Genomic DNA, 22,370 nt, shown 5'->3' with positions numbered 1-22,370 from the left:
AACGTCTCGACTCTTGTGTAATGTAGTCACTTCCTTAGCGAATTTCGAAAGCGCGGGGCTTTGACCGCCAAATACCAGTGCTTGCAATGGAGGTAGCAAACGACGCTTGAAAATGGTTAGAAGATTTATTCATAATTCTTTTTGTTTCAATTTTCAAGTGGCTACAGGCTCATGTCCATTGCTCTCTCAGGGAACTTACCAAGTAAAAGAAGCATGCATTTTATAGGATAAAAACAAAAGGATGTATTTGAAAATGTAAAAGAAGTATGCAATGTGGAGTGCCTAAATAGCTGTGCAGTTGGCTACAAAAAACGACCTATCTTGGATGCAGCAGACGTTGGCTCTTCATCAGTCTGCAAAATTAGCCGTCGTTCCAGTTTGCTAGATCTCGAGATGAATAAAACACAACTTAATCCAGTGTTAGTTTATAAAAAGCAGGTGGGGCTGCAAGCTAGTAGCGTTACGTATTTTATGGTGGCCTTATATTATGATGACACCAAGTCCGTGTGCCTGGAATGAAAAATAGGGCTTCTTGATGTTAGTCGTGAAAATCAACTGAAGGAATACCTAGGTTCGAAAGCTTCTTACAATTTCTTGCTTCGGAACTGATAATATTGTAAGGTAGATTATGTGTATCCAAAATACAAAATAGGATTGGCGGCCCCATGAGGGCTTATTTGGGGAAACGAGCCTTACTTGGCATGGCGGGTTTTCAGATTTGGGAGCGAGGCGTTTACGGGCTTTCCCAGTTTCAGAAAGTGGCAGCTCTACCGTGCGAGTTAAGCCTTGGCGGGTAGGTCTCCAGGTGTGTGCAGCCTTGCCACACCGTCACCCACGCTCGTTCATCCTACAGCCCTGAAATGATCGAGGCTGGTCGATAGGGCTCTAATCCGAGTAACTAAACAACCGGTTTGACCTGAGACTGAGATTAGCTTCAGTTTTAAAGGCGTTTGTTTCTCCAAACGCAATACACAAGACAACGTGATTAGCTTAGCCGGTCGGTGAATGCGACGCGCGCTAGGCAATCGGTCAGAACACGAGGCGACAGCATTTCCAGCAAAAAAGGCGTGCAATCCAGCGATTGTATCCATTTCGACCCTCATCCAAACGTGATATCTTACGCCACAGTCGCGGCGACCTGCGGCGACCACGTCACTGATCCAGTGAGTTCCAAGGGCACAAGTCGCAGATCCGATCAGGTCCTGGCGACCAGGTCACTGAACTGATCAGGTCCAGACCATCAGGTCACCGATCCGATCAGATACAGACCATCGGGTTACCGCAGGTGTCGTTGTCGTCACGATGCGACCGGATTATCGCTGATGTCACCGGAAGGTGTCACGTGACTTAAGCAACAAAAAAAAAGTAAAAAATGACGGAACAACAACGGCTTGTCGTCGGACTGGTGTTGTTACGTCACGTGGGGGACCAAACACAGCGAAACGATGTGCTCAGTGGCAGCCAGAAGGCATAGAGGCGTGATTTTGGTACAACGGTGACCATGACAAAATCTTCCGTAAAACGGCTTGCGTCTTCCCACGTTCAGAGACACTGAAACTGTAGTCACCTCGCTACGCACCGGCACTGCGAACAATGCATCCCAGACGGCAGGACTGTCGCACATCCTGAGTTCAGCACTGAGCAGCCAGCCGGCTGCCAACGATAGTTTATGTGTGAGACCGTCACGCACGCAGTCTCTCCCCTGCTGCCGCTCTGCGAGCCGCGTTACAGCGTGTGACAGCTGCGTACCCCTGACCGGCCGAAGTGTCTGACCCTGTCCGCCTGCCATTAATCCATTAGAGGCGCAGGGCGGCGGACGGAGGAAGGACCTCGCAGCGCGCGTAGCTGCGCCGGGCGCCCCCCGGGGGCGGCGCAGGTGCCGTCCGGCGCCGCAGAGGCCCCGCGACGCGCGCCGGAACCGTATAAAAACGAGCGGTGCGGCGCCGCAGACGTCATAGCCAACGCCGCGGCGCACGGACCAGACAGCGGCACCGACGGCGTTCAGGCCAGGCGGCAGCACCGACGGCGCACGGGCCAGACAGCAGCATCGACGGCGCAGCGCACAGCCGAGTGAGGAGCATCGTCGGAGAAGCGCAGCACCAGCACTGCCGGAGCATCGCACAGGTGAGCGACCAGCACCGCCAACACGACGCTCTGAACAGCGGCGCGTGGCACAAACAGACATAACCCACAGACACTGTTCAGTATAGAGAGTAGCACGGCAAACGTTGCTGACCTTGCAACATTATGTACCGCCCCCCCCCCCGCGAGCTGAGCCGTTTCCATATGTACGAGTAGGCAATACGTCCACAGCCAATCATTGCATCTCCGTGCATTGTCAGCAACAAACGTGTTCCTGGTGCGCACTCTTTTATTCCTAAAATATGAGATATGTGGTAGTCAACACCATATGGGTCTGGTACTTTGCTTGTGTATGTGCATAAAGCCGTTTCTTCAAAAGCTCTCCATTCGACCAACTTCGGGTTTTTACACACAAAAATACTTGAGCGACGAAGGAGGTACCGAACAACAAAATACCATCTAGTCATCATTAAAAAAAAGTATGCAATCCTCTCCACTGATAAGAAAATGTGACTGCATGAGATTTAAACCATTCTTTCCTTATTGGTCGTTTTCCCTGTTTGATATTGCAGTCATGTTGTCAGTACCGCTTTGCCAAAGCTTGCGTGCACCACACATTTATATGCCGCATCCCGCGATTGATGCACCCCACCTCATTCACGGGGTATGTGACTAAGCATAACTCGGTTTTTAACGACCCGGCCATGCAGTGACGATGCCGTGACGATGCCCGCACGGTGCCCTGTTATGCGGCCTGGCGGTGTGCCGATGAGGGGGGGGGGGGCAGGTGAGACGCGCCGTCCAGCCCTGCAGCACCGCCGGACTCGGGCAAGTCGCTCGCGCTGCCGGCCGGCCGCCGCGCCGGAGGGCGCACTGCGGCGCGGCCGGTGTTTTTCACATCGTGTTTTTTCTTGCTGGTGTAGCCTCAATCATGCCTTACGAAGCTGGGCATAGCACTCGAGCCGCCGTTGATGGGTGGTGGGGAAGGGAGGGGGAGGAGGCTGAGCTTCCCAAGTTTCGGAGGGCTGCATGCTCTCTGGCTGCTGACTTTTCGAGATTCACAACACGATCTTGCTGCAAATTCACCAGCACACATTTGCACACCGTCTCAGTCGCAACTGGCTTGTTTCTGAAATGGGTTTTGAATAGATCTGGGCATATAACTCCAAATTAAAGGCCAGAATACACGATCAGGTAACACGGGAGCCTAGCGCGGGTGACGGCTTCGTACCCGATTACTCAAGTAAACAATACAACAGGAGTCATTCAAAAATGTCATAGCTGGGATGAGTTACAATGGAATCAGTACAGGCAAGTCGTCATTCGTTCAATCGCAAGACAGTCACTCGGAATATCCCACGTTGCTTTTTTGTTTTACTGTGCTCTGGCGCGTCTATGGCATGTGTTCGATTCTTACTTCCCGTGGTAAGTTTCATGGACACAAACTGCAGCAAACACAATGTAAAAACGAGCTGTTAAGCACAAAGGTCGGCTTGGTTTGTCTTACTTAATATTTCTACTTTTTAGTTGTGTGTGAGGTGAAATAGCCTGTAAGACCTGTCATTCCCTGCCCAGATATTCACGCGTTGGAAGTAGAAAAATTCGGGATATGGCTCCCTCTCACATAAACTTTCCACCGTTAACATTCGGTTCTTTATCGCAGGATATTCGTATTTCCATCATAGATGAAAAGAAACCGTATATTACTTTCACAAAATGCTGTTGCATGGATGAATACCTGTAAGTACTGTGAACAGCGTGTCGTGAGGAAAATGCACTGAAAAATTTAAAATTAAACTCACGATGACGAACAATCTCGCAGGAGCGATTTTCAGCTTCGCCTTCGCATTCATTGCGCTGCCTCTTTCATGTATCGAGGTTTATTTGTGAACTTTTACGGCGAAAGGCTGCGAAATGCACCAAAGCTACAATAACAGCGTCACTTTCAGTGTCCATCACAAATGCGCCTCTCGAAGAGATTTTACCGACTGGTGACAGGGATTATTAGAAATCGTTTAGAGTGCACCGCTTTTATTTTAGCCGATATCTTTGCCTCATCATTACGACAGGTAATTACATGGTGCACATGGAGTGACTGATCAAAGGCCTTGGAGGCCGCTTAGCTCGCGAAGCTTCGCATTGCATAACTGGTAGTACGCCACTGGAAGTAAACAGCAGGGGCTCTTCGATTTAATTTTGCAACTTGCTTCGAACTCAAAAATTGTTGTAGCCGTCTGGTATCTTGGCAATATTCTTCAGCCAATGATGCCAAAAGGGTGGCTCTTCACACTGGGACTTGACTCCGGATTTCTGGAAGCAGATGCTCGCTATCAGCAAAATATAACATTCATTTCTTGGCAGTTTTTTGTTGCCGTTGGAAAAGCTGGACAATAGCGCCAATAGCGGTCTCCGTCATGCAGCCTGCAATCAGAGGCCGACATGTCTTTAGCGGAAATTGAAATTTTAGCACGTCGTTGTACACCTAGCAAAATTCGAGTCTTACGTTGAAGTTCATGTACAGGACTTCTTTCTACCCGACTTTTATTGCCCTGCCTGGACATCAGATTAGCACAAAAATCGTAACAGCGCAAGGCGAACAAATATGTTTATTTATAATGGTAAGGGCGTTACGTCTCACCGACCGCCAGGGTCATTTCGAGACGGATGCCTTCATTAGGTAGCACGTGGGATACGTTGGTAGCATGACAGGGATCCGAACACAAGACTGATGGTTCACAGCCGGGCACCCTGACCACTACACCACAGTCACCCGCAAACCTGTCTACGTAAGTATCTGTATTGATGACAGACCACGCGAACATGAACATGCTGTCGTAAAACGGAGTGTCTTGTGCTGTCTCACGGTAGTATGAATTTGTAAGCCTAATGTAAACCTAAAAGTTTGATCAGCGTTGGAGAGCCCAGCATGTTTAGCTGAAAGTGGACTTTGGCATGTAAATGGACTCCAATGAAAATGCACACGCCAGGGCGTGGCACATGACATATCTGGTAGTTTGTTCCCAGGAATAAATTATGTACGAAAAACAAAACATAACTTTCGAAACCAGCTCAAAGAGAGGGTTTATGTGCTATTTGCTCAGGGTGCGTCTGTGTGCATGTCCGTCACGTTTTAAAGGCGGCGTTACGTCTTGCATAACACCATCCACGAGCAGAACAGTGGGTCGCTGAGTAGTGAAATGTGGACACGGGGTGCAGACGCACGAGGCGGTTTTCCACAGGAAGATCGCGAGTCACTGCGGTCCAGGGTTCGGGCGTGGCACGTGGCGGATGAACCGTTTTAGTTTCATTGGTTTTCAACGGGCGGCCAGAAATGTCACCGGCAACAAAACCGGCGACCAGGCAACCAGGGACCGGAGCGACGAGAAATTCACACGCTTAGGTAGATAGTGGAACAGGGAAACGCGTGGTGCCAGACACAAGGTCGGACTCGCCACAAGGTATGTGCATAGAAGCTGCCAATATTAATTCGACGGTTTTTACATCATCACGCGTTTTTACTGTATTCCGGCAGCCAGAGTGTTTTTGAGGCGCGAATTCCATTCGAAAACGTCGACCGATGCACCGCCGTTTATTCATGAGGCCAACACGAGTGAACGCGACGCGCAGGTGCACCAGTATTCGTTGGGTAAGCCAGGAATGTTAGCATTTGAAAAAGACGGTGTCGAATACAATACGCTTTCGTCGAAACTGTGACCAGGTCGCGGCTATATTGACATCGCTGCGTCTACTGATTCGTTTAGGTATCTGACTACATTTATCATCCATTTATTTGCCACCATATGCACTCTCCTGTCCACAGATGGATTGTACCTAGACGGTGACAAATTTAAATTCTCGTGTCGCCAAAATGGAACCGGTAGACCCAAGGGTCCAGCCGCCGGCAGCCAGCATTTTAAGTAAAACGACGAATCGTACGCGCGCCGTATCTTGTCGGCATCCGACAGCCGTCACTCATTCATTCATCCATTCATTCAATCCTCCGTTAGATGTGGCGGGAAAGGGGAGCTGTGGTGACAATCAAGTGCATTACCCGAGCTCTTCGCTTTGACAAATGCCAGAGAAACCCCACGCATCGACCGAACAATGAGTTGCAACGAGTTCGATAAGAAGACCTACGAAATGCATTAGGTTTTCAGTGAAGCCTGCTGCTACGACAAAACAGTACTATTACATTGGCTTCACGAGGCGTGTGTTGGAGTCACTAACGAGTCTGACACCACAGAAACATTGCAGCAGCATGGGCAAGTGGCAGTGGCGAAATTAGGGTTATATGACATTTGCAGTGGTAGAAAGTGCGGTTTTCTTGAAATTTTGCAATGCATAACAACGTTTCAATCGCAGTGGAGATCTGGAGAGCCAGATGTGAACGTCCCTGGTAGTCAGCACAGAACACCCGGTTTCCGACAGACATCTGAGCAGCCAGGGTTCAGGTCGGTTTGGAATCAAATGAATGGTGCTCAGCGCATCCCGAAAATAATGCAACCATAACTCGTATATAGACGCTCCGTCGTTTAGTGAAGTGAGCCCGCCAGCTCTTGTCTTCAACTGTTTGCTTAGGGTGCATCTGTCTGTCAGTCTGCTTGTCCCGTTTTGCGTAACGCCGTTCACGGGCCGAACGGCGGGTCGCTGAATAAATGCTGGCCGGAAATGTGGGGAGCGATATTTGAACGCTGGACAATCGCTGGCTTTGTATTAGTAATTAGATCGGGTGCTCATTACAGAAGAATGCCTTAAATGATGCTTCTGGATCACTTATTTTTACTGCTTTGTGGTGCATTGTCAGCTTTGAGGCGTGGATAGGTGATCGCGCGATGGCACGAAATCCACAAACGGTGTGATAACGTTTATCATATGTTTGCAGTGATGCTACCCTATCGGTTTTCGATACCCTATCACCCTCTTTATAAGCGTGGAAGTTCCAGATGCCTAAACAGCTTCATTTGATCTCTTTTAAGAAACAATTGCAAACCCAGGATAGCGTGGACCCATAGGTAGCATTAATATGAACGTTGCAAAAGGGGTCAAAAAGACTGACAGACAGATGCAACCTTAGGAAATAGCTGCAGTCCAGTGCTGGCTGGTTTGCTTTGCTTAGCGACGGAGCGTTCCTGCGCCATTTACGGTTGCAGCGTTTCGGGGTGAACTGAACATCATTTGTGGGATTCCTTGACCGACCCAAACTCTGGCTGCCGGGATGTTTGAAGGGAACCGGGTGTTACGTGCTGACTACCAGGGACGTTCACATCTGGCTCTCCAGATCTCCACTGCGGTTGGAGCGTTGCTATGCATTTTAAAAGTTCAAGAAAACTGCACTTTCTACCACTGCAGATGTCAGATAACCCTAATTTCACCTCTGCCACTGGCCAATGCCGCTGGAATGCTTCTATGGCATCAGACTCTACAGTACTGCTTGTAGCAGTAGGCTTCGCTGAGAATTCACTGCATTTCGTAGTTCTTTTTATCGAACACGTTGCAGCTCATCCTTCGTTCGATGTGTGTTGATTCTCTAGCATTTGTGAAATCAAAGAGCTGGGGTAATGCATTTGATTGTCACTAAAGCTCACCTTTCTCGACGCAAGAATGAATGAATGCATGAATGAATGAATGAATGACGGCTGCCAGACGCAGACAAGGTACAGCGCGCGCGATTCGTCGTTTTTCTTAAAATACTGGCCGCCAGCGGCTAGACGATTAAACGGTGTCATTTCGGCGACGCGAAATATGAAGTTACCACCGCTCAGGTAAAATTCATCTATGGATCTAGGTCATCTAGGACGCTGCATATGATGGAAAATGAACTCTGGTTGCAGTTTTGACGACCGCGTGTTGTATTCAGCACCGTTTTTCAAAATGCCGACGTTCCCGGCTTGTCCAACGAATGCTGGCGCAGCTGTGCGTCGCATTTACTCGTGTTGGCCACAAGAGTTAACGACGGTACGTCACTCGACAATAAAATTGAATTCGTGTCTCCAAACACTCTGGCTGCGAAAATACAGTGTAGCACGCGAAAACCGTAAAAACGGTCAAAATGATGCTGGTTGCTTCTATGCACATGTCAGGTGGTGAGTGCGACAACACGCCTGGCGCCACGTGATGCCCTGTTCAATTGTCTACCAAAGCGTGTGAATTTCTTGTCGCTCCGACCCTCGGTTGCCAGGATGTGGCTACGGTGCCGAACGGCTGCCCGTCGGCTTTGTCGTCGGTTACATTTTTGAGCCGCCCGTGCAAAACCAATGGACCTAAAACAGTCGCGCCGTCACGTGCCACGCTCGAACCCCGGAACGCAGAGGCTCGTGACCAACCCGTGGAAAACCGCGTCGTGTGCCTGCGCGTCGTGTCCAAATTTCATCATTCAGCAATCCACCGCTCGGCACGTGGACAGTGTTACGAAAATCGGACAGACGGGCAGACAAGCAGACAGACGGACAGATGGACAGATGGACAGATGGACAGAAGGACAGAAGGACAGACCAACAGACGGACGGGCAGACAGACAGACAGTCAGACATACAGACAGACAGACAGACAGACAGACAGACAGACAGACAGACAGACAGACAGTCAGACAGGCAGACAGACAGACAGACAGACAGAACATACAGACAGACAGACAGACAGACAGACAGACAGTCAGACAGACAGACAGACAGACAGACAGACAGGCAGACAGACAGACAGACAGACAGACGGACAGACAGAGACAGACAGACATACAGACAGACAGACAGACAGACAGGCAGACAGACAGACGCACCTTTAGGAAATAGTATCTGGACATTTTCTTTCAGCTGGTTTTGAAAGTTATGTTTTGCTTCTCCTACGCGATCTGTTCCTGAGAACAAGCGCAGACGACGCAGACGCCACAGTACTGAATGCACTTCGAGTTTCGAGTTTAAAGAAGTGATATGTCCAGCCTTTGCAGCAACCCCAAAAAGCTACCAGGAAATGTATATTGCATTTTACTGACAGTGTGCATCTGCCTCCAGACATCCAGGTTCGAGTCCCGTTGGGTAGAACCAAGCTTTTCACATCATGAGGCGAAGAATATTGCCAAAATACCAAGCAGCCCAATAATTTTTGGCCATCAAAACCGGAATAGATAAATAAATACCCGGGCAGAGCGCCTGCTTTTTTAGCACGGTGCAATCGTGACTGTAAGAATACAGAGGAATGTGCCATCGTCTGCCGAGACTTCCTTGAGGGATACATCATATGCTACATTCATTTCAATAATGTGACCAGCAATATTGTGGGGAGGTTACATACAGTTTTCTTTGATCTATGATTAAGATAAGTAAATCTTGCGATAAAGTACCGAATCTTATCTGTGCAAAGCTGTTGCAGAATGGAACTTTACCTTGAACCGTTTCTAATTCCGATACGTGAGCATGTGGGCAGGGAATGACGTATTTTTCAGATAAGTTATCCGCACACGACTTAAAAATGCACTACTAACTAATTGAACCGAGTCGCTCTCTGTACGAAACAGTTCGCTTTTAAAATCGTGTTCGCTGTAGTTTGTGTCTGTGAAACTAACACGGGAAGTAAGAGGCGATCACATGCCACAAACGCGTCAAAGCTTAATAAAACAGACAAAAACAGAGTGGGATATTTATAGTAGCTGTTTTGCGATTGAAAATATGATGATATGCTTGCTCTTATTACATTATACTCATACCAGGTATAATTTTTTCGCACGACTCCTGTTGTATTGCATACTAGCGCCATTTGATACGAAGCCTACCTGCGTCATTTCGAGGCTCACGTGTTGCCAGAACGGAAAACAAAAATGAACAGGTGTCCGTAGCTCCGGGTCCAACCAGAAGTTCAGCCCCTCCTACTCCTCAGTACCTCCTACTCGCCGCATCAGCGCGCGTCGGTCCCATGTATGGGGCACCTCTTGTTCCGTATGCCACCATTAACCAGAAGTTCAGCACCTCTTACTCGCCGCATCAGCGCGCGTCGGCCCCATGTATGGGGAGTCTCTTGCTCCATATGCTCCCATTAACTCCTGGGCACCTGTCCCTGTCAGCCGTATCCCGCCAGCCGGCCCGATCAGCACCGCTGAATACGCCCCGCGAGACGCTCGACGGCTTCCGGCGGCACGGGACCTCACCCGCCCTCGCCGCCGGTCTCGTGGCGAAAGTGGCGCCAGGCACTGCCTTTTGCCGGCCGCCGTGCGCCTGACAGTGCCATTGGCGGGACGGGCATGGCTGCTGCTCTCGGCTAGGGGGGGGGGGGCGAGTGTGCTGAGATTACACACAGGCGAAACTTCCGGCCATACGGAAGGCGCGCTGCGGTCCTCGTGTTGACGGTCACGAAGAGGGTTTGTGAAGTCGGTCTCGTCGAAGTCTCGAAGTCTCGTGTTGTTTGGAGTGACAGGTGCCTCCGCCTCCACGCTACTAGTCGCCCCGTGGTGTTAACACGTGCCCGGATGGCCGAGTTGGGTGCTCTTCGCGCGGGCGGGGGTCAATTTGACCCTCTTCAGATTTCAGGAACTAAGAAGGACAGAGGCACCAAATTTTTAAGGTGTGTTGACCTGTACGTGAGCTCACTTAGCCTTTAAGTTTGAGGTTTCAAGATCATCGCCTTCAGATCAAATGAGGTCAAACAAGGCTTAGCCCCAATTTGGTCTCCAAAGTGTCCCCAGAATCTAGATTCCTGTTATAATCGCCAGGTCGCATGCTCATTTCACCTCAGTGATCTTTTTTGACCTTTGAAGATCATGGTGACTAAAATCATGCAGGACTGCATTGAGCTGTGCAATTAAATAAGCGACAAAGACTGCGCTAGGCAATATGTTTCTTAGAAAAAGTGCCAACCTGAGTCATTTCAGATCAGTGACATATTCTGACCTTTAACAAGTTCATAGAAAATGTATGATGCGGTTTCTGTTATCAATAAATTCGAAATGAGCACCAGAGGCTACCCCATACAGAAAACTCCAGCGCAATAAAGTAGGTTGCTTTTGACCTTGGTCTGACCTTCATACCCGTCCTTAGATCAATGGAATTAGGTCATTTCATTCTTGTGTTGCCTCAGAAATTATCTCAGAGATGTATTATCTTGTTCAACACTCCGTTGTCGCATTAGAGTGAAAGCTTCCCTAGAAATTGCCCTATCTAAATACATAGCCTGAATTTGACCTGCTGTAGGTCAGCGACCTTAAAAGGTACGTCTAAATTATTGATGCCACACAATTTGCTATTCGATTGTCTATAGCTATGCAAATTTTGGAATGTGTGATGCGGTTTCTGTTATCAATAAATTCGAAATGAGCACCAGAGGCTACCCCATACAGAAAACTCCAGCGCAATAAAGTAGGTTGCTTTTGACCTTGGTCTGACCTTCATGCCCGTCCTTAGATCAATGGAATTAGGTCATTTCATTCTTGTGTTGCCTCAGAAATTATCTCAGAGATGTATTATCTTGTTCAACACTCCGTTGTCGCATTAGAGTGAAAGCTTCCCTAGAAATTGCCCTATCTAAATACATAGCCTGAATTTGACCTGCTGTAGGTCAGCGACCTTAAAAGGTACGTCTAAATTATTGATGCCACACAATTTGCTATTCGATTGTCTATAGCTATGCAAATTTTGGCGCGGGTACATCGTCCCGTTCGGAAACCATTCAGGAAAAAAACCCTTTGGAGGGTGAATTTGACCCCCACCCGAGCGCGCGTTAACCGACAGACCAGTGCTCTCGGTAGCGGACATATACCACATTTACTCGTAGCGCATTGCTTCGTATCAAAATGTCGTGCACACATCTTCGTATCACTGTCGTTTGAACGCAAAGCTTCGTGCGTAAGCCTGGAAACGCAAACCTTGGGGTCAGAGATCCTTGTAGACCTTCGTATCCCGAATGTCGCGCAATTTGTCGTACGTGAGCACTTGTACTAAGAAGACTTGACGTTCGCAACTCCTCACATCCGAGAAACTTGGTGCAAAAACTATTTGTACTAGCACATGGAAAATAATATGACTACTGCCGCTGGGGTACAGCGTGACTGCTGCTGCCTTTGCTCATTTCCTGTAGCTTCAATGCTGATTCATCCTAAAAGAAAAACATCACGCTGTTAAATATACGACCGCCACATGTAGACTTACTTGGAGACAATGGATCCCAATCGCATCAGACATTTCTCAAAAGGGCTCCGTTAATATGGTCTTACATGAACACATGTAACGCGAGGAAACAGCCCAGAAGATTCTGAATCTGGATATTTATGTTTTTCTTTATTGGATTGAGGTACGTTTCTGCATCATGCAGGAAACAAAGTGTATTGATCTTCACCCCTTTTCATCACTGTTTCACCCGTTGTCGGTTACTAATTTATATCCGTTATCGGTTCTCGGCTGCTATGCGTCATTGATATTACTGATTTCCATCACTCTAAGCTTAGGTATTGAGTATGCAAAAAATACCATGCGAATAGGGGTTCACGAAGAAAGACGATAAGAAGCTTTGTGTATGTAAGAAAAGGGAGGCGCGTATTTGTGTATGTGAGCAAATGCGCTTCCAAAACATACATATGCAAACAACTGTGTCCTGTAAGAAATGTGATGCAAAGGAAGCGTGTTTTCTAGGAAATACGATGCAATCAGGCTTATTGCTCGGCGTATTTTAAATGATTTAATTGCTGACGTTCGCTGACCGCCTGTCCCGTGACCTTGTGTTCGCGGCCACGGCAGGCTTCATGCATGTGGTCTAGCTCCGAAAGGAACTTCCTCCATGGTTTGACCGGTTCGTTCGAGACTTGCTGCGTGGCAGAGAGTTGGATTACAGACGTACGAAGACGTGTCCGACCACCGAAAATATTGCTGGACACCGCACTTCCTTACATACTATCAGAGCCGACTTTGAAACCGCAGTGGATGCTTAATTGCGCGAGCACGCGCTGGGTCCGTTGGGAGACTAAGGACAACCCGAAGCGTTATTGGTCCTTCGTTAAGTGCTTGAAGTCATCAACGCACATGTCTCCCTCTCTTGAACGCGATGGCAACGTGCACGAGGACGATCAGGAGGGTACCAATTGTCTGAATATGTGTTTTGGCGGTAAGTTTTGTGGCCCTAACGTCCGTGTATTGTGGTTTTCTCGCTCTAACCCGCCTCTGCCCGATGCGCCTGGACTATACAGCTTTACTGTACTGTACTGTAAGGTGCCGTATAATCCAACTACATACAGCATGTTTTTTTAACACTGCTGGACATTTATCTCAAAATGTAAGCAAGCAATTCCAATTTACACCAAAAACGCATCAGCATTCACCAGCGTTAGTCGCCTTCTTCTACCATACAAGGCTTGGCCATTATTTTTGCGCCACTGGCCACGCGTACAGCTGGCTGGAGTCGTACTTGAGTAACCGTTATAACGCCTGGTGCTGAACGGCAAGCAGTTTGGCTGAATGCGATCAGTTGCTACGAGAGGCAGCATCTTGGAACCGTTGATGTTCGTGCTTTCTGGCAGATGTCTGATAAAACTGAGAGAGAGAGAGAGAGAAAGAGCGACTTACATACGCCGATGATGTGAAAATTTATCGCCAAATCGACAACGAAGCAGATTGCATTACACTTCAGGCGGATTTGGATCGCCTTTGTGAATGGTCCAAAAACTGGGGCCTGAAATTGAACCAAGCTAAGTGCAATGCCATCTCATTCACCCTCCGCACGTCACTTGTACATTGCCCATATGCACTAAATAATCGACGCTCAGATAGCTGCCAGCAGATTCGCAATCTTGGTGTCCCCTGGACACCAGCTCATCTTTGCTAATCACATAGATTGGACTGTCTCAAGCCGTCATGTCCTGGTCAAGCGCAGTTAAATCAAAAGGACTTGATGTGTCTCTTCAACGCCATGTGAAATCACTGAGTGCGGTAGCGTTGTTTGAAGCGATGCTCCCGTTTGCCATCTCACCCGGTTCGAACGACTACCACCACCGGTTTCTCATGTGGTTTGGTTCGAATACTCATTCCCAGTGTCCTCCACTGGATTATGAGCTTTTCGCCTACTCTAACAAGGGTCAACACTGGTGAAAAGATTTGCCGCTTGTCTAGCCGTTGCCTGCAATTTTTTCCACTAGCATTTCTAACAAGTGACTTTTCCCAGCTAACAAAATTGTTCTGATGTGGTTTGTTGGGTTCGCCGGCACTCGTAGAGCATTTTTTATGACCGTTGTGTCAGCGTGTAAGGTGCATGCGTGACTGTGTGGCAATGTGCATGCGTGTGTGTGTGTGTGTGTGTGTGTTGTGTTGCGGGTAAATTTTTGTTTGTGCGTGTCGCGTATTTATTTTTTAAACTGGACTGCTTCCGCAATTGGGCTTTTGCCTGTGGACCGATTATGTGCTAAATAAACAAGTAAACAAATGAACAAATGCATTTGAAAAATCATGCGGACATACAGTTTTACATTGTGAACGTTTACGAACACTTGAACTTACGATTATTCGCGTACGGTTAAGTGTTATGCTGATGTATGCCATACAAACTGTCGCGTGAATAGTTTTCCATAAGAAGGAATACGACATGAAGTTTGCCCTTGAGCGTAGGAAAGCTGACGCGGATGTCCGTGGAGTACTTTGGAGAGGAAAATGATTCTGGGTGTGACCTGGACGGACTGGCAACTTGAGGTTGGCCTAGATCGTGGCATCACCCAGGCCCTGCCGAGAAAAACTGCGATATCCCTTGGGAGCGGCTTCTTCGCTGCCTACCTCTCATAACTTTTTGATTGGTCGCATGTATGCCAAACAAGGAATTTCTCTCCAGACGCCTTGAATCCTCCTGGGTCCGAGTCCTGATCGTTGGCGGCTAGACGGAGCAGAGCACAGCCACACGCGGAGGCCTGTACAGGACGGAGTGGTATGTCTTTCAACATGTGTCGCCCGTTTCGGTTTATCGCACACCTGTCGCGTTGCTCACGGACCGCCCACCAATTTGCGGCGTTCCACGTCGCTGCGGTCGGGTGACTCGCTGCTGATTGGCTCTCGGTGTGACCTGTGCGTCGGGTTCGGCGGGCGTGGGTTGTCAACCGCTGCTGATTGGCTCTCGGTGTGACCTGTGCGTCGGGCTCGGCGGGCGTGGGTTGTCAACCGCTGCTGATTGGCTCTCGGTGTGACCTGTGCGTCGGGCTCGGCGGGCATGGGCTGCTGGATCTGTTGGGCTGGCACGTCATACCGTTGCAGAGCCGCCGTCGCCATGGTAACTCGGTACGGCTTCCGCGCGCTGGTCGGCTTCTGGCTGCTGCTGGCCGCTGGCGCCGGTCGAAGGCTGGAGCTCGAGTACGATGCCATGCCCGTCAGCAGCCTGGAGAAGATCCGTAGCCCGTACCTGGGAGGTCAGTGGTGCGCGTGTTGCACGGGGCATTCACAGCCCATACCTGGAAGGTCAGTGGTGCACGTGTTGCATTGGGCATTCGCAGCCCATACCTGGAAGGTCAGTGGTGCTCGTGCTGCATTGGTCATTCGCAACCCGTATATTAAGGTCAGTGGTGCACGCGCTGCATTGGGTATTCGCAACCAGTACCTGGAAGGTCAGTGGTGCACGTGTTGCATTGGGCATTCGCAGCTCGTGCCTGGAAGGTCGATGGTGCACGTGCTGCATTGAGCATTCGCAGTCCATACCTGGAAGGTCAGTGGTGTCCTTGTTGCACTGGGCATTCGCAGCTTATATCTGGAAGGTCAGTGGTGCCCTTGTTGCATCGTGCATTCGCAGCCCATACCTGGAAGGTCAGTGGTGCCCTTGTTGCATTGGACATTCGCACGAACATTATGCGTTTTTTGTATAACTTAAGACCATGCAGTATCGTCATAAAAGGAGCATATATACCCGCATTTGACGTGTGGCGTTCTTAACCTATCTAGAGACCTACACGACACACTGGGTGTCTATCCAAAGAAAAGTGAACCACCCCGCATGCGAATGGACGGTGTTCAGGAGTGCGAAATTCCAGCCATGAAACCAAATATTAGTCCTGATTGCATGATAGCACGATTGTAAGCCAAGATTCGTAATGGTGCACGTGTCTCAAGGTATCGGGCTTCGGATCGGGCTACCAAAAGACGTTTTCGAATCGAGCGCGCAGAAAGTGACAATGTTGGTTCCTGATGAATTGGGTCACCTCCTCTCTACTTGCAAGACTCTCTTTACGGTGTGATAATTCAGCAAAGTTTTGGTCTTAGAAAAGGGCCTGCGGGAAATCAAAAGACGATTGTAGTGTTTTCAATTACCACGGGATTTTCGTCCATTGCGTCAAGTTAAACGCAAAGTACAAACATGTACTGACGTAGAATACCTTGCATTAGTAACAGTGCATTAGCAATACTAGATAGTGCTAAAAATACGTAATGTTGGCTGCACGCTTAGTGACATTTGCGAAGACTGTCTGACATTTGCGTAGTATTTGACGTCAAAAGACTTGCTGTCGACAATTTTTTGGTACTGTGCCACTTTTTCACTGCAATGTGGCCCAGGTCCAGCAAAGCATAATCCCAGGGATACAAATCAGTTTCAAATGTTCAGTTGCAGCGAGTTCAATTATTTAAGGGAGTGTTCCATATTTGTGTAGGGGTATTTACTGAAATCGTCATCTCGAAGATCGTTTGGTACATTTCACAGCCCTGTCCTTCTTAAGACCTTAAAACAATCTAGCTTCTGAGTCGCCTGCGAATATGTGCAGAGAATTTCTGAGAGGCTATTGCGAGGTCACCTAGTGCATCCATGACGCCATAATAGCGTCATTCCAATCCAGTCATTCCATCAGCCATGCGGCCAACAAGGCCAAGGAAAATACAACTGTCTAGTCGTCCGTGTCTGGCGTTCGTGAGCACGACTTCCAGATATAACGACCGTCAACTGGCTCTCAATATTGTGCGAGGTACGAGGACGTAATCATACAATGACGCATTGGGGAACATGCCTACCAAACAGAGGAAGTGTGTCGTCTAGAGCAACATTTCCACTTAAAGGTATACCATTAGGTATAAGTGAGCTTATTTCATCATATATGATGCCTGCTTCACTGTCTTCAAATGTGGAGCATTGTCTTTGAGTTGTAAGCATTCTGTAGTTTTTCATTGGTAATGGTTCAGCTGTTTGGGATTTCTTGAGGCTGAAACGCTGCCAGTTATTATCATTATTTAGTGCTCGTCTTGGAACACTTCCACCATAACTAAACATCTTCAATAAGCCAAATGCTTGAATTCCTGCCTGTATGCATCGTCTGGAGCAAGTAATCGTCATAGAAGACTGATGAAAGGCGTCATTTGTACCCAGCACATGATTAAGAGAAAACAAACGCTTTCTTTTGATGTCGACTTGTTTTCTTCCAGCTCATATATATATATATATATATATATATATATATATATATATATATATATATATGTGTGTGTGTGTGTGTGTGTATGTATGTATGTATGTTTACACGTTTCCGACATATTGTTTCGGTGGTGCAGCTTCAAGCAGAACACTGTTTACTACGGCCGCCGAATCCCTCTGCCCACCGCGCGCCCCGCACCGTGCCGACCTTGCCACCTGGTCACGTGACCCACCGCCGGGGGCTACGGGCAAACGACCGCTGACCCAGGGTCGGCGGCGGCAGACCGCGGCAGGTCTGGGCGTGTCAGATACACGTCCAATCTGACCTATGAATAAAATATCACTTCTGTTTCAGAACCCATTCTTGGAGTCCGAAGATTGCAAAACGTGCTGCCATATCAGTCAAGTGTGGAGCGACCTAGATTTTATGGATTTCGTCGCATCCAAAGACCAATGAAGCGATATCGTAAGTACAGTGCAACGTGGGTGCACAACCAAGCCTCTCTGCAAATCTGATCCTGTCCAGATGTGCTCTAGAGGTCACTGGGCTTGCATCACCATGCCTGCACGTCTTAGCTGTTTACCTTTAATAAGATAGCGTTTTCCGCGCTCAGCGATAGTCCGCCGCGCCGTGGCTCATCTGGCTGGCTGGTGCAGTGCTGCCCGCACACTAAGCCTGCGTGTGGCAGACAAATCACCTCGACCATTGAGGTCACGTGCATGTGATAACAATCGTGAAGCGCCATTGAGAATATTCAAGCTTCGGTTATGCCCACTGAAACTAAGTGTTACGCGAGTGTCTCAAATGTGCCCACTGCATAATTTGAAAGCGTGAAATCAAGTGGATAAGCAGTATTGAGGATCTGCGACAAAGCTTTCGTAGTTTGCCCCAGTCACCTGAAGTTGACAACGCTAAAGTCGGTTTGAAATTCAGTATAGCGAACAAAGGTTTGTTTGTGTTGCATGCTGTTTTGTGCCAAATTTCAGAACATGCTTGTTGCAAAAAAGTATCGTCGGTTCGCATTTGTCGGCACATAGAAGGGATGTGCTCTTTTCACCCTCCCCTGGTTCGAATCGATTTGACTCAGCATTTTTGAGCACCGAATCGAAGTAACATGAATTGGACGCATTTTTACGAGTAAGTCGCATCAATCGTTAATTCATGCCATTCTACATTGCTAATTCTGATTCTGGATGAATTAATAAGAGATGAATAAAAGCTGAATTAATAAGAAAATCAATTTGATGCAATTAGTGCATAAAATGGAGAACGATGCAAGTGGCCAAATAAGACACGCGCATTTCCAGTGACTTCCATGACTTTACAAGTTATGAAGTAATTAACTTCATTCGAGCTAAAATGTGGGAGGGATGTTTATGAATATCACTTAAAGCGGTCACCAGAGGTGGGTGCGAGATGATTATTTGCTCAGTTTTGTGCACAGCGGCCCGTAAAACTGCAATATATCACTTATGCATAGTTCGCGTGATCACAGGTTAACAAACGGTGCAAAGCATGACGCCCACACTTTTCTCCCTGCTTTGAAGGATGCAATGGATGGATGTAGAAGCTCCCTGGCTTTTGCGGAATTTGCAGCACTTGGCATTGCAACGGTTAGAGTTAAGACTTTTGTGACCATCATGGACAGGTACCGTAACAAATATTAGCCCCAATCAAAAGTCTTTAATTTCACCAACTCATTTGGGAAAGCTTCCCCGTACTGTTTGCAATCTTTCTGTCATGCTTCAGCGGAGACCGAACAGCGGGAGACGCGTGAACAGCTGTGGATGGTGAACATCGGTACAGTTGTATCTGGGCGTTGATGCGCCACGTCATGCCCCAGCAGATCTTTAAAAAAAAAACATAGCAGAGGGGCAGACGCTTCTCAGCCCTTTTCCCGGCTTCACCTGTCATGTAAAGTCGGCATTTCACGTCGCCAGCAGATGCGCCGTTCGCCGTCTAATTCCAGATGCGACTTGGAAGTCTTTTGTTCGGCAATGTGTCGACGGGACCCCCGGGGAGATACTGATCTGGCAACGAAAGCTGCTGCGAGCAGCTGGGGTCCGGATAACCCAACTGGATAGCCTGCTGAACAATTTTGAGTGCTCGGCTGTGAAAGATGCCCTATACACTTAAGCATTCATGGCCATTCATACACCGTGTCTGTTGCTGTTATTCATCGTTCCAGTGCAGTTGGAAATGAATGCATTCGTGTGCGTCTTACAACAGTGCCTTTTTATTATGCCCTTCGTCATATCAGAGACTGGTAAAATTATCGCACACTATCCAAACTCCACACACTCTAACAACCAGCAGACAACAAACACACACACACACACACACACACACACACACACACACACACACACACACACACACACACACACACACACACACACACAACACACAACACACACGCACACACACACCACACACACACACACACACACACACACACACACACACACACACACACACACACACACACACACACACACACACACACACACACACTTACACGTAGGATCAAATTGACCACGATGGTATTCTATAGATGCATTCTAGATTGCCAGTGATAGCTTCGGTAAACTCGATGAATTTTAGTAATCATAATTTTGACACAGCTTGCCAGAGTCTGTGGAGCTCTCCATCTTTTTCAGAGTTGACTTCAGAATCGGTTTTTGGGAAGCGTGCTGGGACAGGTCATGTGCGAATTAATGTGCGTCACACTCCATTTTCTTTTTTTGTATCTGACCAGGCCGTTGTTCGAATGGAGTGTTTCATGAGACGTCTTTGTAAAAGGACTGATCATGTTTAAGTGATGTGTGATAGATGTACACCACTAGGACAGCACCCAGGGCCCAGAATGGAGTGTTTCATAAGACGTCTTTGTAATAGGCACTGATAGAAAAACTATTCTACAAAAGTAAAAAAACAGGCGTCAGGCCTCTTGGCTTCAGCGCCAGAGCGCTTCACTGATTGAATCAATCCACGAATTGTCTGTGGTCTGTGGTAGCCCCGCGGCACCACGAGGCCCCACTGACGGTCTGTATCGCCACCTGCAGTGGGGGTGGAGATACCGGACGAAATCGCCGGCACCGGCGGCGACGCGGCGGACAGCTACATCGACCGGCTGAAGCAGCAGATGCAGAACAGTGGGAAGTGATCCTTGGAGACTGGACCGGACGCCTCCGAGACGGCTGGCCGGCTTCGGCGTTTGGGGCCACCAGTTCCTCGCGATCAGATTGGACTTACTGGGTCGCTGGATCACTGAACCCTCATACGTGACACGTCCCATGGCAAACCAATGCTCTGTCTATGTTGTAACGTAAGATTATACGGCTGAAATTGGCAACATAATACAAAGGTACAAAGTAGCGCACGCTGTCTGCCTGAAAACAGCAATAAATAAACGAGTTTTAGCTGGATATACAGGCGGTCAGAGCCGGACAAAAGCAACAGCAACTGAAGCCAATGGTGTTGAGACTGCACCAAGGGGTGGTTCAGTGCAAATAAATCGCACACTTTGGAGGAGAATAAGTTTAGACGCGCTGTTTGCTTTGTACGCTGGTGGCTTTATAAAGTCACTGCGTGCCAGTAGAAATAGCCAATTGACCATATCTTGATGTTATGCACATCAGCAGATGCATAGCTTACGTAGCTTTAGACGGCATGTCTGCTCGAACTTCCGTGGTAACACATATGCTTATTCGCAAATTGCACCTGAAATATATATTGACCTACGTCATTGCTGTTTCTCGGCCAACAGTGACATTGCTGCATAGTCGGTGCGGTGAAAAATCCATCTAGCGACTGAAACAGATGCATTCCGAGACAATAGCCCTCGCGGCTTCAATATGGCCACATGGACAACCACTATGACGGTCCAAAATAATGCGTGAGATCTCGGTCTAACATGTAACGTAAGATGCCAGGTTTGTAACGCAACGTCTGCAACTTGTAGACAACGTCACATGTTTCGTTACACACGGCTTGTTTTTGAATTATGGCAAAACAACGCTAGTGGGTGTTTTAGAGTATTATTCAACCTGGAAAAAGAAAGAGCGGATATTTTCAGTTGTAGAACAGCAGCGACAATCTTCTGAATGCAAAACCGGGAGTACCAATAGCGAGTGAATATCACACTTTGAACTTAAAAGACTAGGAAACAGTGAAGTCGGCTTGGTGAAATGTGTAATACGGGATGCGATAGCGGGCTTCGTGTCAGGAAATTTGTACACGCGTGCGTTATGTTGTTTTAGCGTTGTAATATTCCGTATGCGTCGCTTTTGAATCGGTTTCGAGAAGTGGAAAAACTATGTACATGTTGAACATGTATACGCGGTATAAATTAGTGGTCATGTCACATAACAACATTCAGAAGACGTGTACTGTAGTCGTATTGATATTGTAAGTGCATTGCATGTGTTTTTTTTTTGTCAACTGTTTGCATTATTTGTCTACGGCTGAAATGAAAAAAAGAAACAGTCATCTATTCTTCTTTCGCTTCGTCAGAAGGATAAGTATGTTGATTGCATGTGACTTCTTGTGTTTTTCTTAGTGTGTGCCTAAATCTTTTGTTATGAATGCCATTGTTTCATCATGCTGAAGAATGGGTATATATTACACCTAAAGCTTTCAATGAATACAAGCAGGGTGGTTGGAATGTTATCTTTTTACTTTTAGTCATTTGTGTGCGGTGCATGTTTCTTAGCCATTTCCACAAGCGTCAGACACCTAAAATGTTTTGCAGCAAGCATATGGGTTAGTATTAAGTCAACCAAGAGTCAATCGTCAAGTAGGGAAAGACGTGTTTCTCAATCTTACTCGTCCGCTACCTCAACTAGGGGTTAATCATAAGGAGACCATACCAAACATCTTCCTTTCCCATCAAAAATGTCGGCCGCAGAACGAAAAGTTTTACGGTTTGCAAGACACCAGAATAAAA

The 22,370-nt window shown here is 47.8% G+C and overlaps 1 protein-coding gene across 1 annotated transcript; it reads left to right on the top strand.

Annotated features, from left to right (window-relative positions):
- Window positions 1–1,973: 1,973 nt before the first annotated feature.
- Window positions 1,974–20,950, top strand: LOC119107804 (uncharacterized). Its single transcript, XM_037231355.1, has 4 exons — window positions 1,974–2,124; window positions 15,288–15,439; window positions 17,777–17,887; window positions 20,488–20,950. The coding sequence occupies exons 2-4, from the start codon at window positions 15,301–15,303 to the stop codon at window positions 20,586–20,588; spliced, it is 351 nt and encodes a 116-aa protein (XP_037087250.1). The 5' UTR covers window positions 1,974–2,124; window positions 15,288–15,300; the 3' UTR covers window positions 20,589–20,950.
- Window positions 20,951–22,370: the final 1,420 nt, after the last annotated feature.

Source organism: Pollicipes pollicipes, unplaced genomic scaffold (genome assembly GCF_011947565.3).
Source record: "Pollicipes pollicipes isolate AB1234 unplaced genomic scaffold, Ppol_2.1 Scaffold_6686;HRSCAF=7923_pilon_pilon_pilon, whole genome shotgun sequence".
Taxonomy (NCBI): domain Eukaryota; kingdom Metazoa; phylum Arthropoda; class Thecostraca; order Pollicipedomorpha; family Pollicipedidae; genus Pollicipes; species Pollicipes pollicipes.
The sequence above is the reverse complement of the archived record's forward strand: the minus strand, read 5'-3'. Positions and strand labels throughout refer to the sequence as shown.